This window comes from Salmo trutta, chromosome 7 (assembly GCF_901001165.1).
Source record: "Salmo trutta chromosome 7, fSalTru1.1, whole genome shotgun sequence".
NCBI lineage: Eukaryota > Metazoa > Chordata > Actinopteri > Salmoniformes > Salmonidae > Salmo > Salmo trutta.
In genome coordinates, this window is record NC_042963.1 from 58,389,298 (window position 1) to 58,405,311 (window position 16,014).

General features: G+C 45.6%; 1 protein-coding gene across 4 annotated transcripts in view; it reads left to right on the forward strand.

Moving 5' to 3' along the window:
- Positions 1–16,014, forward strand: part of kif23 (kinesin family member 23) — a 47,768-nt gene that overhangs the window by 18,461 nt on the left and 13,293 nt on the right. For all 4 annotated transcript variants that reach the window (XM_029759533.1, XM_029759535.1, XM_029759534.1 and 1 more), the window contains 8 exons: positions 509–611; positions 1,301–1,380; positions 2,622–2,741; positions 2,940–3,099; positions 5,109–5,273; positions 6,844–7,010; positions 9,515–9,688; positions 15,204–15,404. In XM_029759533.1, coding sequence (XP_029615393.1) covers positions 509–611; positions 1,301–1,380; positions 2,622–2,741; positions 2,940–3,099; positions 5,109–5,273; positions 6,844–7,010; positions 9,515–9,688; positions 15,204–15,404 — 1,170 coding nt within the window. The remainder of the gene's footprint in view (positions 1–508; positions 612–1,300; positions 1,381–2,621; positions 2,742–2,939; positions 3,100–5,108; positions 5,274–6,843; positions 7,011–9,514; positions 9,689–15,203; positions 15,405–16,014) is intronic.

Genomic DNA, 16,014 nt, shown 5'->3' on the forward strand with positions numbered 1-16,014 from the left:
AGGGGGCGTGGTCGACAGTGCCAGCCTGGATCCATATTTGGTTTTAATGCAGACGAGAGCACTGAATCCAGCTTCACATCGATATGAGCTGGCGACGTGTACCATGAGTTTAATGGAGTTGGAAGTCTAAGATTTCCCAGGTCTGGGTTCCCACTTGTTTTGAACGCAGCATTAATGCTCAGAGGGAGACGGCAGGGGTGTTCCCTTTGAGTCAGGACCCAAAACCCCTCCGTAGTGACACGGGAATGTGTTGTCTGCAGCATTCGGTCACATGACAGCTCGATCAGCTGTTCGATTTCACTCATTGGCATGTCAACTGAGCCAAACGGATTGGGAAGTAGGTCCCAAAGGGCTCTTTCCAGCGTTAAAGGTGAGCATTCATAACTCGTGTGGGACACTGATGCTGTTTTCTGTGGGGGTGTGGACATGGACTATAGGGGGGGGGTAAAAATAACTTTGTCTAGTTGAAGAGTAAATATGTATAAATGTTTTTACTTTGTGTGCTCAGGATAAGAACCAGGTGAGCGTCAGCCAGCTGTGCCTAGTTGACTTGGCGGGGAGTGAGCGCACAAGCAGGACTCGGGCCGAGGGCAACCGCCTCAGAGAAGCAGGTGGGTTCTAGTCACTCCCCATTCAACAATGTCAGGGTTCTTCCCAGGATGTTTTAACAAGGTGGGGCTTCTGAGTACGGTGGGAGGGAGGGCCTTTTGAACACCTGAAACTGCCATCTAGGTAATGGTATTAAACAAAGGGCAGTCTTTAGGGGGAACCCTGAGTATAAATGTTATTATTAAACAAAGGGCAGTCTTTGGGGGGGAACCCTGAGTATAAATGTTATTATTAAACAAAGGGCAGTCTTTGGGGGGGAACCCTGAGTATAAATGTTATTATTAAACAAAGGGCAGTCTTTGGGGGGGAACCCTGAGTATAAATGTTATTATTAAACAAAGGGCAGTCTTTGGGGGGGAACCCTGAGTATAAATGTTATTATTAAACAAAGGGCAGTCTTTGGGGGGGAACCCTGAGTATAAATGTTATTATTAAACAAAGGGCAGTCTTTGGGGGGGAACCCTGAGTATAAATGTTATTATTAAACAAAGGGCAGTCTTTGGGGGGGAACCCTGAGTATAAATGTTATTATTAAACAAAGGGAAGTCTTTGGGGGGAACCCTGAGTATAAATGTTATCCACTACCAGAAAACATTGGTTTTTACTTGGACTGCTGAAGAAAGCTCACATTTTTCTTCAGGAAATATGCCTTTTCTACTTGTAATTTCAAATGTATATTTCTGATTTTCAGGTAACATCAACCAGTCGCTCATGACTTTGAGGACGTGTATCGAAGTGCTTCGGGAGAATCAAATGTGTGGCACAAACAAGGTTCGGATTGCATTTTTACATTACATTTACGTCATTTAGCAGACGCTCTTATCCAGAGCGACTTACAAATTGGCTACACGTAAGCACCACCCAAACAACACACACACACACACACACACACCCGTAATACATTCTGGACCATTTATGTACTCCATACTGCCCTTGTGTTGTGTATATGATGCTGTAGGCAGTGGAACAAACTATGTACATTTGGAGATATTTATCTTTACTACACCACATTATCTTTATCTGGCAGTATACTGTACTGCTCTGTATTTGGCAGAGTAGACAGGCCATGCTGTATCATAGGGTCATCATTTGGCAGAGTAGACAGGCCATGCTGTATCATAGGGTCATCATTTGGCAGAGTAGACAGGCCATGCTGCATCATAGGGTCATCAAATGGTTGCTCTGCAGGTTTTGGGCCTAACAAAAATGGTTGTTATGCAGGCTGGCTAATGTCTGAAGCTACACAAGTCTACAGTTGGAAAGGCAGCAAATGAACAGAAATAAGGAATTAGGCTAGTAATTTAATAGGATCTTTATGAGCAGACTCTCCATTTGTCTAGTTTCATAGCTTTTTATTTATTTTTATATATCCATGATAATGTTGTGGTATGATTTCCCCTGGATCAGGAAACGTACACAGCTTTCTCTGTGCAGGCCAGCTTCAATTTCACAGCTTTTTCTCCGTGCAGGCCAGCTTCAATTTCACAGCTTTCTCTGTACAGGGCCAGCTTCAATTTCAAAAGTTAAACATTGTTTTCCGAGGTCAGGCGGACAGAAAGGTTTATACAAACCATAATTATTGAAAATCAAATGCTAGGCTAGAAGAAGCATGACGTATTGCTTATCAAAACATTGGTCGCGTGTCAGAGAGAATGTTGGTCTCATGTTGTTGGTCTGTGTGAATCCTTAGGACTAAAGTTTAGCCCAGGGTTAACAACGGCTGGTGTGAACACATGCTAATCCAGCCCAGGGCCAGTCTAGCCTGGGGCTGAGAACAAGGCACTGTGAACAGGCCTAATGTAAATGTTTCTCTCTGGTGTGAACACATGCTAATCCAGCCCAGGGCCAGTCTAGCCTGGGGCTGAGAACAAGGCACTGTGAACAGGCCTAATGTAAATGTTTCTCTCTGGTGTGAACACATGCTAATCCAGCCCAGGGCCAGTCTAGCCTGGGACTGAGAACAAGGCACTGTGAACAGGCCTAATGTAAATGTTTCTCTCTTCCACACACAGATGGTTCCATATCGGGACTCCAAGGTGACTCACTTGTTCAAGAACTACTTCGACGGGGAGGGTAAAGTACGGATGGTTGTATGTGTCAATCCTAAAGCCGACGACTACGAAGAAACTATGGTGAGTCCATTATCCCCTACTTGGAATAATTCTCCCACTGTTTTTAGGAATGTATGCGTCTTTGTGCCTTACATTCTTCTATGGTGACAAAATGACTGATTTTATTGAACCCACAATCTTGGCTTTGTGAGCTCCATGCTTTTACTTACTGAGCCACACCGGTCCATGGGTGATCTGTCCATGTGTTTGTTTCTGCAGCTGGTGATGCGTTTTGCTGAGATGACCCAGGAAGTAGAGGTAGCCAGGCCCGTGGACAGGCCCATCTGTGGCTTCGCTGCTGGGCGCCGGCAGAAAAACCAAGCCTTCAAAGACGAGCTGTCGCGACGCCTGGAGGAACGAGGAGGTCCTGTCGACGCAGGTAGAGAGGGTGGCTGTTGCACTTTGAGTAATAATATATATCATGCCACTTGCCTGAAGCTTTTATTCAAAGTCACTCACGGTACAGTGACGGTATACAGTGTCTTCAGAAAGTATTCATACCCCTTGACTTATTCCACGTTTTGTTACAGCCTGAATTCAACATGGATTTAATTGTTTTTCTCACCAGTCTACACACACTACCCCATAATGACAAAGTGAAAACATGTTTTTAGAAATGTTTACAAATGTATTGAAAATAAAATACAGATATCTAATTTACATAAGTATTCACACCTCCGAGTCAATACATGTTAGAATCACCTTTGGCAGCGATTTTGTGTCTTTCTGGGTAAGGCTCAAAGAGCTTTGCACACCTGGATTGTACCAAATTTGTCCATTTTATTATTTTCAAAATTATTGCAACTCTGTTAAATTGGTTGTTGAACATTGCTAGACAACCATTTTCAAGTCTTACCATAGATTTTCAACTTGGCCACTCAGGAACAGTAACTGTCTTCTTGGTAAGTAACTCCAGTGTATATTTGGCCTTGTGTTTTAGGGTATTGTCCTGCTGAAAGGTGAATTCATCTCCCAGTGTCTGGTGGAAAGCAGACCGAACCAGGTTTTCCTCTAGGATTTTGCCTGTGCTTAGCTTGATACCGTTTATTTTTTATCCTGAAAAACTCCCCAGTCCTTAATTATTACAAGCATACCCATAACATGATGCTGCCACAACTATGCTTGAAAATATGGAGAGTGGTACTCCGTAATGTGTTGTGTTGGATTTGCCCCAAACACACTTTGTATTCAGGACATAAAGTGAATTGCTTTGCCACATGCTTTGCAGTATTACATTAGTGCCTTGTTGCAAACAGGATACATGTTTTAGAATATTTGTATTCTGTACAGGCTTCCTTCTTTTCACTCTGTCATTTAGGTTACGGAGTAACTACAATGTTGTTGATCCATCCTCAGTTTTCTCCTATCACAGCCATTAAACTCTGTAAATGTTTTAAAGTCACCATTGGTTTCATGGTGAAATCCCCAAGTGTTCCTTCTTCTCCGGGACCGTACAATTAACTGTATGTGTGCGGTACAGAGATAAGGTAGTCATTCAAAAATCATGTTAAACACTATTATTGGACACAGTGAGTCCATGCAACTTGTGTGACTTGTTAAGTATATATGTTACTCCTGAACTTTAGGCTTGCCATAACATAGGAGTTGAATACTTATTGACTCAAGACATAGTTTTTGGGGGAAAACATTATTCCACTTTGACATTATGGAGTATTGTGTGTGCGTAGGCCAGTGACTGTTTTAGGCTGTAACAACAATCTGTAAGAAGTTGTTAGGTTCTTGTTAGGTTCTTATTTTTCAGAGTAAATACGGACACTGGGAAGAATTAAACTTGGTTAAAGCTTCTCTAAAGGTTCTGTACAGCTGTATTCAGACAACCCAACATTTGTCCCACTCAGAGAGAGATATATATATATATATATATATATATCTCTATCCCACTTAAGACCCTCCTTCTCTCCAGTGGCTACATCTTATGGTTTCACAGGAAGAGAATAAAGAGGGTAACAGGATACCAAACCTTTATTACTCTCAAGAGAATCTGTCCTCACCTCCTAACCTCAACCCCTCCTTCACCTAATCCACAGATGTCCATCTGTCTCCACTGTATCAACACGGTGCTCTCCTCTTGTCCCCCCAACACATTGCACAGCTATCAGTCTTTCTACAGAGACCCAGTCTCTTTCACTCCTTAATATACTATGTGTCTGATCTATCATGTCTTTAATATCTCAATGTTCAAAATGTCGACTCCAACAAAGTCCAGGTGTGAATACTTTCTGAAGACACTACATTTTGTTTCTAGTAGGAGTATGTCATCTGATCGTGGGGTAACTGATGGGGCGCTGGCGCCACGGTCTTATCCAATGGGTTTTTAGTTATGAACTGTGTTCTGGTTTTGTGGTTGGTTTTCCCCTCTGGGTCTAGAATCCACCCAGTCAGTGATGCACCAGCTGCTCCAGAACCTTCCCCCTCTGCCTGCCAGCGAGATCACTGACCCCCATGATGACGTCACTCTGCCCCGCCTCATAGAGGTGCTGGAGAAGAGACACAAGATCAGGCAGATGATGACCCAGGAGTACAACAGGGCTGGTAAGATGGTGACCCAGGAGTACGGCAGGGCTGGTAGGACAGGGCTGGTAGGATGGTGACCCAGGAGTAGGACAGGGCTGGTAGGATGGTGACCCAGGAGTAGGACAGGGCTGGTAGGATGGTGACCCGGGAGTAGGACAGGGCTGGTAGGATGGTGACCCGGGAGTAGGACAGGGCTGGTAGGATGGTGACCCGGGAGTAGGACAGGGCTGGTAGGATGGTGACCCGGGAGTAGGACAGGGCTGGTAGGATGGTGACCCGGGAGTACTGACAGGGCTGGTAGGATGGTGACCCGGGAGTACGACAGGGCTGGTAGGTTGGTGACCCGGGAGTACGACAGGGCTGGTAGGTTGGTGACCCGGGAGTACGACAGGGCTGGTAGGTTGGTGACCCGGGAGTACGACAGGGCTGGTAGGATGGTGACCCGGGAGTACGACAGGGCTGGTAAGATGGTGACCCGGGAGTACGACAGGGCTGGTAGGATGGTGACCCGGGAGTACGACAGGGCTGGTAGGATGGTGACCACAAACTAATCAAGCTGGTTCTAGGGCTTTTTGATCACGTCTTAATTTGTATTCCTTTCCTCCCCTTTCCTCCCCTCCCCTTTCCTCCCCTTCCCTTTCCTCCCCTTTCCTCCCCTTTCCTCCCCTTTCCTCCCCTCCCCTTTCCTCCCCTTCCCTTTCCTCCCCTTTCCTCCCCTTTCCTCCCCTCCCCTTTCCTCCCCTTTCCTCCCCTCCCCTTTCCTCCCCTTTCCTCCCCTCCCCTTTCCTCCCCTCCCCTTTCCTCCCCTCCCCTTTCCTCCCCTTCCCTTTCCTCCCCTTCCCTTTCCTCCCCTTTCCTCCCTTCCCTTTCCTCCCCTTTCCTCCCCTTTCCTTTCCTCCCCTTTCCTCCCCTTTCCTTTCCTCCCCTTTCCTCCCCTTCCCTTTCCTCCCCTTTCCTCCCCTTCCCTTTCCTCCCCTTTCCTCCCCTTTCCTTTCCTCCCCTTTCCTCCCCTCCCCTTTCCTCCCCTCCCCTTTCCTTTCCTCCCCTTTCCTTTCCTCCCCTTTCCTCCCCTTTCCTCCCCTCCCCTTTCCTCCCCTTTCCTCCCCTCCCCTTTCCTCCCCTTTCCTTTCCTCCCCTTTCCTCCCCTCCCCTTTCCTTCCCTCTCCTCCTCTTTCCTCCCCTTTCCTCCCCTCCCCTTTCCTTCCCTCTCCTCCTCTTTCCTCCCCTTTCCTCCCCTCCCCTTTCCTCCCCTCCCCTTTCCTCCCCTCCCCTTTCCTCCCCTTTCCTCCCCTTTCCTCCCCTTTCCTCCCCTCCCCTTTCCTCCCCTCCCCTTTCCTCCCCTCCCCTTTCCTCCCCTTTCCTCCCCTTTCCTCCCCTCCCCTTTCCTTCCCTTTCCTCCCCTTTCCTCCCCTTTCCTTTCCTCCCCTTTCCTCCCCTCCCCTTTCCTTCCCTCTCCTCCTCTTTCCTCCCCTCCCCTTTCCTCCCCTCCCCTTTCCTCCCCTTTCCTCCCCTTTCCTCCCCTTTCCTCCCCTTTCCTCCCCTTCCCTTTCCTCCCCTCCCCTCCCCTTTCCTCCCCTTCCCCATCCAGCTGACATGTTGAAGTCCATGCTCCAGGAGCTGGACAGTAGCCTGGTCTCCAAGGAGAACTTCATCCAGGACCAGAGAGGTCAACTGGGGGAGAAGGACAAGACCCTCCATAGCCAGAAGACTGAGATAGACCGTCTGGAGAAGAAGTCCAAGATGCTGGAGTACAAGGTAAACACAATGAAATGGTACCTAATATACTGCTGGCCTTCACCATTCACTACAAGGTAAACACAATGAAATGGTACCTAATATACTGCTGGCCTTCACCATTCACTACAAGGTAAACACAATGAAATAGTACTGAATATACTGCTGGCCTTCACCATTCACTACAAGGTAAACACAATGAAATAGTACTGAATATACTGCTGGCCTTCACCATTCACTACAAGGTATGACAAAGAGAACAAGCTCAAGTCAGGTAGGTGACAGACGGTCATATTGAGTGTACCAGTCAGGTAGGTGACAGACGGTCATATTGAGTGTACCAGTCAGGTACGTGACAGACGGCCATATTGAGTGTACCAGTCAGGTAGGTGACAGGCGGCCATATTGAGTGTACCAGTCAGGTAGGTGACAGGCGGCCATATTGAGTGTACCAGTCAGGTAGGTGACAGGCGGCCATATTGAGTGTACCAGTCAGGTACGTGACAGAAGGCCACATTGAGTGTACCAGTCAGGTAGGTGACAGGCAGAGCCTGGGGCACTTTTGCCATGACAGACTGAGTTTCCCCCACCACTGCAGCTCGGGACACACAGCTGAAAGGCTATTTGTGCAAGGACTAAGATGTAATGAGGTAGGCAGGCCCATTTTCATGAGATGTAATGAGGTAGGCAGGCCCATTTTCATGAGATGGGATGAGGTAGGCAGGCCCATTTCATGGAGATGGGATGAGGTAGGCAGGCCCATTTCATGGAGATGGGATGAGGTAGGCAGGCCCATTTCATGGAGATGGGATGAGGTAGGCAGGCCCATTTCATGGAGATGGGATGAGGTAGGCAGGCCCATTTCATGGAGATGGGATGAGGTAGGCAGGCCCATTTCATGGAGATGGGATGAGGTAGGCAGGCCCATTTCATGGAGATGGGATGAGGTAGGCAGGCCCATTTCATGGAGATGGGATGAGGTAGGCAGGCCCATTTCATGAAGTTTCCCCTGGATCAGAGCATGACATGGTTTCCCTTTCACATTGAGTGGTTATTGAAAGGAAGAGGGATTGAAGAACTATTGTCATTTTCAGTAGATGTAAAAACAGACTTTGTTTACTTGCTGTTTTGAGGTGAAGAAAACATTACTTTGAGATGGTGGCGGAGGGTTAAGCCAATCAGAAGTACTATCAGATCCCCAAATGGGCACATTGATATGCCCACATTTGCATGCAGTTCAGGTAGCCTGTAGGCTAGCTTCTGTGCCTAATCGGGTAGCCTGTAGGCTAGCTTCTGTGCCTAATCGGGTAGCCTGTAGGCTAGCTTCTGTGCCTAATCGGGTGCACATCCTTACTCAACATTGACAAGAGCTCTCCAAAGACCATGACTAAATTGACAACTTGTAAATGGAATGAAGTAAACAAACTTGTTTCTCACAAGTGTAGCTTAGGTTTTGTCCACTCTGCAAACAACATGTCCACTCTGACAATGAGAACAGTAACATGCTGACTGGACACGTCGCGTGCGCTAGCATCGCAAAATAAATGTAGGAATCTGTTATTGAATTACTACACCCACACTGCTTGTGAGCGTCTGCATTGCCAAGGGCTAAAATAGAAGTCATTCCTATTTCTGACGCAGATCACGCTGCAAGTCCTGCCTCTCCCATCTCCTCATTGGTTTATAGAAGCAGGTACCCACGTGCCATCTCCTCATTGGTTATACCCACGTGGGTATTTGAAAGACGAACTGTGTTGCCGGTTGTCGTGGTAATACTATGAAAGTGTAGATGCCGATCACCATATAAGTTCAAAGATGAAAAAGCCTGGAAGGAAGAGAGATGACTAGAAATGATTCGGTTGGCTGTTTTGTGTGTGGATTAATTGTCGGAGTAGAGGACCTTGTGCATTTCAGGTAAAATAACAACTCAATGTTTATATCCCAGGACAAATTAGCTAGCAACAGCAAGCTAGTTAAATGGGACAAATTAGCTAGCAAGTGCAAGCTAACTAGCTAAATTGCCCTACATGTTTAATGCTTTTCGACCTGTCCCCAAATTAATGTAATTGGTTCAGAGTTTGTTTTGCTATTTTAACCTGCGTGTTGTGATCCCGTTTGGTGTGGCGGGACAAAATAAATGTATGCATGATGGTGCACGCGCGCAGCCGGTTTGGGTTTTGTGTAAGGCTGGAATAATAATAATAATAATAATAATAATAATAATAATAATAATAATAATATATTGAATGCATTAACAGAAATGACCATAACCAAATAAACATGGTAAATGATAGTTAACAGAAAATGTGCTGCTGGTGATTATATGTAATGGAGAATTGATAGACACACTCAAACGCAAACAAGTCACACAATGCAGTTAAAATCTTTGTCGACCAAACAGTCGACCAGTCGACTAAATGGGGTCAGCCCTAGTGTACCGGTCAGGTATTTCCTGGTCTGTAGTGCCATGTACTGTCACTTAACCTCTCTCTCTCTCTCTCTCTCTCTCTGTCTCTCTCCGTCAGATTGAGATCCTGCAGAAGACCACCAACATCTATGAGGATGACAAGCGTACGTTGCAGCAGGAGCTGGAGAGCAGAGAGCAGCGTCTGCAGAGAGAGCAGACGGAGAAGAGACGCATGGAGCAACGCATGCAGGGCATGGTCCAGGACACCAAGCACAAGTGGGAGAAGGAGTGTGTGAGTAGACTAGAAGAGGGGGAAAAAAGGTTGACTGAATAATCTGCTTCCTACTGCTTAGAGAAAGGCACCATCTGTTTCTGTAGAAATAGACAACTTCAAATCTTAGTTTCTTAACCAGCTCATCTATATGTTTTATAAACATCAAATCCATATCAATCCAAATGCCTCAGCTCATCTATATGTTTTATAAACATCAATCCAAATGCGTCCGTATTTATCTGCAGGAACACGTTCCGTTGGCGAACCATCTAATGACTGAACATGCAGTTCATCTGGAAAATTCTTACCAGACTTTAAAAACAATGGTTTTAGTTTTGTTCATATAAAGCTCAAGTTTTAAATCGGCAAATCTGCATCCAGGGCATTCGGAAAGTATTCAGACCCTTGACTTTTCCCACATTTTGTTACGTTACAGCCTTATTCTAAAATGGATTAAATAAAACATTTTCCTTATCAATCAATAGTACGCAAGTATAAACACCATGGGACCACGCAGCCGTCATACCGCTCAGGAAGGAGACGCGTTCTGTCTCCTGGAGATGAACGTACTTTGGTGCAAAAAGTGCAAATCAATTCCAGAACAGCAAAGGACCTTGTGAAGATTCTGGAGGAAACGGGTAGAAAAGTACTTATATCCACAGGAAAACGAGTCCTATATCGACATAACCTGAAAGGCTGCTCAGCAAGGAAGAAACCACTGCTCCAAAACCGCCATAAAGCCAGACTACAGTTTGCAACTGCACATGGGGACAAAGATTGTACTTTTTGGAGAAATGTCCTCTGGTCTGATGAAACGAAAGTAGAACTGTTTGGCCATAATGACCATCGTTATGTTTGGAGGGAAAAGGGGGAGTCTTGCAAGCCGAAGAACACCATCCCAACCGTGAAGCATCATGTTGTGGGGGTGCTTTGCTGCAGGAGGGATTGGTGCACTTCACAAAATAGATGGCATCATGAGGGAGGAAAATGTGGATATATTGAAACAACATCTCAAGACATCAGTCAGGAAGTTAAAGCTTGGTCGCAAATGGGTATTTCAAATGGACAATGACCCCAAGCACACTTCCAAAGTTGTGGCAAAATGGCTCAAGGACAACAAAGTAAAGGTACTGGAGTGGCCATCACAAAGCCCTGACCTCAATCCTATAGAAAATGTGTGGACAGAACTGAATTAAAACAATTTTTAAAACATACCTTATGTACCGTAAATTCCGGACTATAAGCCGCAACTTTTTTCCCAGGCTTTGAACCTCGCGGTTTAAACAATGACGCGGCTAATATATGGATTTTTCTCGCTTAAAATTTTTTTTTTCCCAAAAAAACACATTCTGTGACGTGCTCAGTTTTTTGGCGGCATGAAGCTTTCATTAGACCAATTAAATTGCCGAACGGGTTAAGGTCCAAAACTTTTTTGTTTACTCTTTAGATTAAATCGAGCGCTCTCAAACTTCCCATCATTCTGATTACGGTAGTCATTTTGTCACCCTCATCATGGCAAAGACACGGAGAAATGCATATGATGCAGCTTTCAAGTTGAAGGCGATTGATCTGGCTGTTGGAAAAGGAAATCGAGCTGCTGCACGGGAGCTTGGTCTTAATGAGTCGATGATAAGACGTTGGAAACAGCAGCGTGAGGAATTGACTCAGTGCAAAAAGACAACTAAAGCTTACTGCAAATGTTTTATTTTTTGTTACAAGCCGTGTTTCGTTAAAGCCTATTATTTTTGTTACAAGCCGTGTTTCGTTAAAGCCTGTGTAAAGTTCATTTGTTTCAATGTACCGGTAGGCACCTGCGGCTTATAGACATGTGCGGCTTATTTATGTTCAAAATAATATTTTCTTTTACATTTCAGTGGGTGCGGCTTATATTCAGGTGCGCTTAATAGTCCGGAAATTACGGTAAATAAGTATTCAGACCCTTTGCTATGAGATTTGAAATTGAGCTCAGGTGCATCCTGTTTCCATTGATCATCCTTGATGTTTCTACAATTTCATTGGAGTCCACCTGTGGTAATGATTTGGAAAGGCACTCAACTGGTCCCACAGTTGAAAGTACATGTCAGAACAAAAACCAAAGCCATGAGGTTGAAGGAATTGTCCATAGAGCTCCGAGACAGGATTGTGTCTAGGCACAGATCTGAGGAAAGTTACCAAAACCATTTATGCAGCATTGAAGGTCCCCAAGAACAGTGGCCTCAATCATTCTTAAATGGAAGAAGTTTGGAACCACCAAGACTCTTCCTATAGCTGGACGCCCGTCCAGACTGAGCAATCGGGGGAGAAGATCTTGGTCAGGGAGGTGACCAAGATCCAAAGTTCCTTTGTGGAGATGGGAGAACCTTCCATAAGGACAACCATCTCTGCAGCACTCCACCAATCTGGCCTTTATGGTAGTGGTCAGACGGAAACCACTCCTCAGTTAAAGGTAAATGACAGCCCTCTTTGAGTTTGCCAAAAGGCACCTAAAGGACTCTGACCATGAGAAACAAGATTCTCTGGTCTGATGAAACCAAGATTGAACTCTTTGGCTTGAATGCCAAGCGTCACATCTGGAGGAAACCTGGCGCCACCCCTAAGGTGAAGCATGGTGGTGGCGGCATCATGCTGTGGGGATGTTTTTCAGCGGCTGCGAGACTAGTCAGGATTTGAGGGAAAGATGAACGGACCAAAGTACAGATCCTTAATGAAAACTTGCTCAGGTCCTTAGACTGGGGCGAAGGTTCACCTTTCAACAGGATAACAGGAACCTAAGCACACAGCCAAGAAAACGCAGGATTGGCTTATATATGGAGACCCCTCCCCCAGCGTAGACGGGGCTTAGTCTGTAGACGGTTGTGACCAGTGTTCCATGACCGTCTACGTAGGGCAGCAGTACCGGAGGATAGCCGGCCAGTGACTGAAGGGTCTGAATACTTATATACACAAAAGTAACTTATTTACATATCTATCTATAATATGCATTTGCAAACATTTCTAAACCTGTTTTGCCTTAGTCATTATGGGTTAGTGAGTGTAGATTGATGGGGGGAATTATTTAATACATTTTAGAATAAAGCTGTAACCTAACTAATTGAGGAAAAAGGGAAGGGGTCTGATTTCCTTTCCGATTGCACTGTGTGTTAGATATACTGTCAGTAATACGTTCATTTAGAAGTGCAGCTTTAGGACTGAGATCTAATATTCAATAGGCCAAGTCTGAGATTGTTTAGGGCCTGTAGCTGAGATGTGATGTAGGGTTGCACAATTTTGGACTAAATATCTCATTTGGCTAAGGTGTATGTAAACTTCTGACTTCAGCTGTACATACTGTCAGCGTAGAGGACTTCACTACTTCTAAAATGAGATCAGATTAATGAATACATACTGTGCTAACTGAATACAAATCAGGCCCCAGGCTGAAGCTTCTCTCAACCTTATCACATTGGCTGCTCCTCATTCAGGCCCCAGGCTGAAGCTTCTCTCAACCTATCACATTGGCTGCTCCTCATTCAGGCCCCAGGCTAAAGCTTCTCTCAACCCTATCACATGTTCCTAACCCGGGCACCGGGGTGACAGTGGACTTTAGTGGGCCCACATACTTCCAACGGTATATGTAATTCCCTCACCATTGAGCTTCTCACGATGATGGTGGAAGTTGTCAAAGGAGATGGAGATGTGGGGGGGCTGGAAGCGGTTAAACAGCCGCAGAGCCGGGTCTGATGTAATCGTGAGTTACCGCTGCGAGTAACCGTGGGCGCTTTCCTCTTAACGGTGCTCCGCCGGATGAGGGGTTGCGCAGGCAGCCTGTGAGGTGTGTGAAAGCCCCATTTTGATTTTGTTTTAGCGGGGAGAATTGGTCAGAATGGATCCTGAGCACTCACTCCCCTGCCACTGTAGCTGAGGAACCCCGTCTGATTGGTGCTTGGCCTGGTCGTTCAGGGTGGCGCTCTCAAATGCCTCCTGCTATTGGGTAGCATCCTTCAGTAAGGCCGGTCGTTCCTGAAGCTCCTTGTTGTCCAAGTGAGGCCAAATCATCCCACCCTTTTTAAGTCACAAATGTCTTTTACATTTTTCACAAAGGAAGGCGGCGAGAGTCCTTCTTTTACACTAAAACAAACATAATTTAGAGTTGTCACATTTCATGGCTTTTGTAGAGTAACTGGCTACCATCTTCAGGCATAGCTAGCGTGTACATGCACAGATGGTGTGCACTCGGCTCTGGAAATACAGTCCCAGCACGAAGGCTAACCGCGACGTGAGTTTTCTAAAACATGAAGCAGGGTGGCTCCAATGAATTAAAAAGAAACAAACTTGAATGCTGTGTTAGACTTCACTCTAGTTGGTCAGAGCAGCTGGCTAACACAACTGGTGGCAAACACTTTGAAGAGCACAAGTAACGTAGAGCAGACTACATCAGGGTGCTTCATCTATACATCTGTTTTCCTATTGGTTAACTAACTCCATTAAGCTCTCGCATTAAAAACCAACAACTCAGGGCACGTGTTAACTGATACACCAACAATCTTCTGCAGTAGTTGTGTTAACTGATACACCAACAATCTTCTGCAGTAGTTGTGTTAACTGATACACCAACAATCTTCTGCAGTAGTTGTGTTAACTGATACACCAACAACCGTCTGCAGTAGTTGTGTTAACTGATACACCAACAATCTTCTGCAGTAGTTGTGTTAACTGATACACCAACAATCTTCTGCAGTAGTTGTGTTAACTGATACACCAACAATCTTCTGCAGTAGTTGTGTTAACTGATACACCAACAATCTTCTGCAGTAGTTGTGTTAACTGATACACCAACAACCGTCTGCAGTAGTTGTGTTAACTGATACACCAACAATCTTCTGCAGTAGTTGTGTTAACTGATACACCAACAATCTTCTGCAGTAGTTGTGTTAACTGATACACCAACAACCGTCTGCAGTAGTTGTGTTAACTGATACACCAACAATCTTCTGCAGTAGTTGTGTTAACTGATACACCAACAACCGTCTGCAGTAGTTGTGTTAACTGATACACCAACAATCTTCTGCAGTAGTTGTGTTAACTGATACACCAACAATCTTCTGCAGTAGTTGTGTTAACTGATACACCAACAACCGTCTGCAGTAGTTGTGTTAACTGATACACCAACAATCTTCTGCAGTAGTTGTGTTAACTGATACACCAACAATCTTCTGCAGTAGTTGTGTTAACTGATACACCAACAACCGTCTGCAGTAGTTGTGTTAACTGATACACCAACAACCGTCTGCAGTAGTTGTGTTAACTGATACACCAACAACCGTCTGCAGTAGTTGTGTTAACTGATACACCAACAACCGTCTGCAGTAGTTGTGTTAACTGATACACCAACAACCGTCTGCAGTAGTTGTGTTAACTGATACACCAACAATCGTCTGCAGTAGTTGTGTTAACTGATACACCAACAACCGTCTGCAGTAGTTGTGTTAACTGATACACCAACAACCGTCTGCAGTAGTTGTTAACCCTGGCTGGTTCTGGTTTGTGTTTCCAGGAGCGTCGCGTGTGCGCCAAGCAGCTGGAGATGCAGAACAAGCTGTGGGTGAAAGACGAGAAGCTGAAGCAGCTGAAGGCCATCGTGACGGAGAGCAAGACCCCCTCAGACCAGCGCCCTGCCCCCGACAAGCCCCAGCGCCCCTCCCGGGAGAGGGACCGCGTCCCCGCCAAGAGATCGGCCTCGCCGTCGCCCATTCCCGTACGTTACCACGACGTGCCCTTCTAGAGCACTGACTCATCCAGCTAATATACCCTACTAATGTGTTTTCCTTTCCTAATCAAAGGAAGCAAAATGAATCCCCTTTCCAAAACAAACTGTTTCCCCTTTACTGCTAACAGGTTGACCAGTCTCTGACTGGCAGGCCTGTTAATCAGGAAGTGATAACATCTGCTGACTGGCAGGCCTGTTAATCAGGAAGTGATAACATCTGCTGACTGGCAGGCCTGTTAATCAGGATGTGATAACATCTGACTGGCAGGCCTGTTAATCAGGAAGTGAAAACATCTGACTGGCAGGCCTGTTAATCAGGAAGTGATAAAACATCTGACTGGCAGGCCTGTTAATCAGGAAGTGATAAAACATCTGACTGGCAGGCCTGTTAATCAGGAAGTGATAAAACATCTGACTGGCAGGCCTGTTAATCAGGAAGTGAAAACATCTGCTTGTTATTTTACGCGTTACAATGTGGACTTAATGTCTTGAATTTACTGACCCTGACTTTTTGTGGAAATCCACTGTTCTATCCCATACTTTGTCAGACTTTGATTGAATGTAACATTTATGTAATTGTATGTTTGTTAGTGTGTGT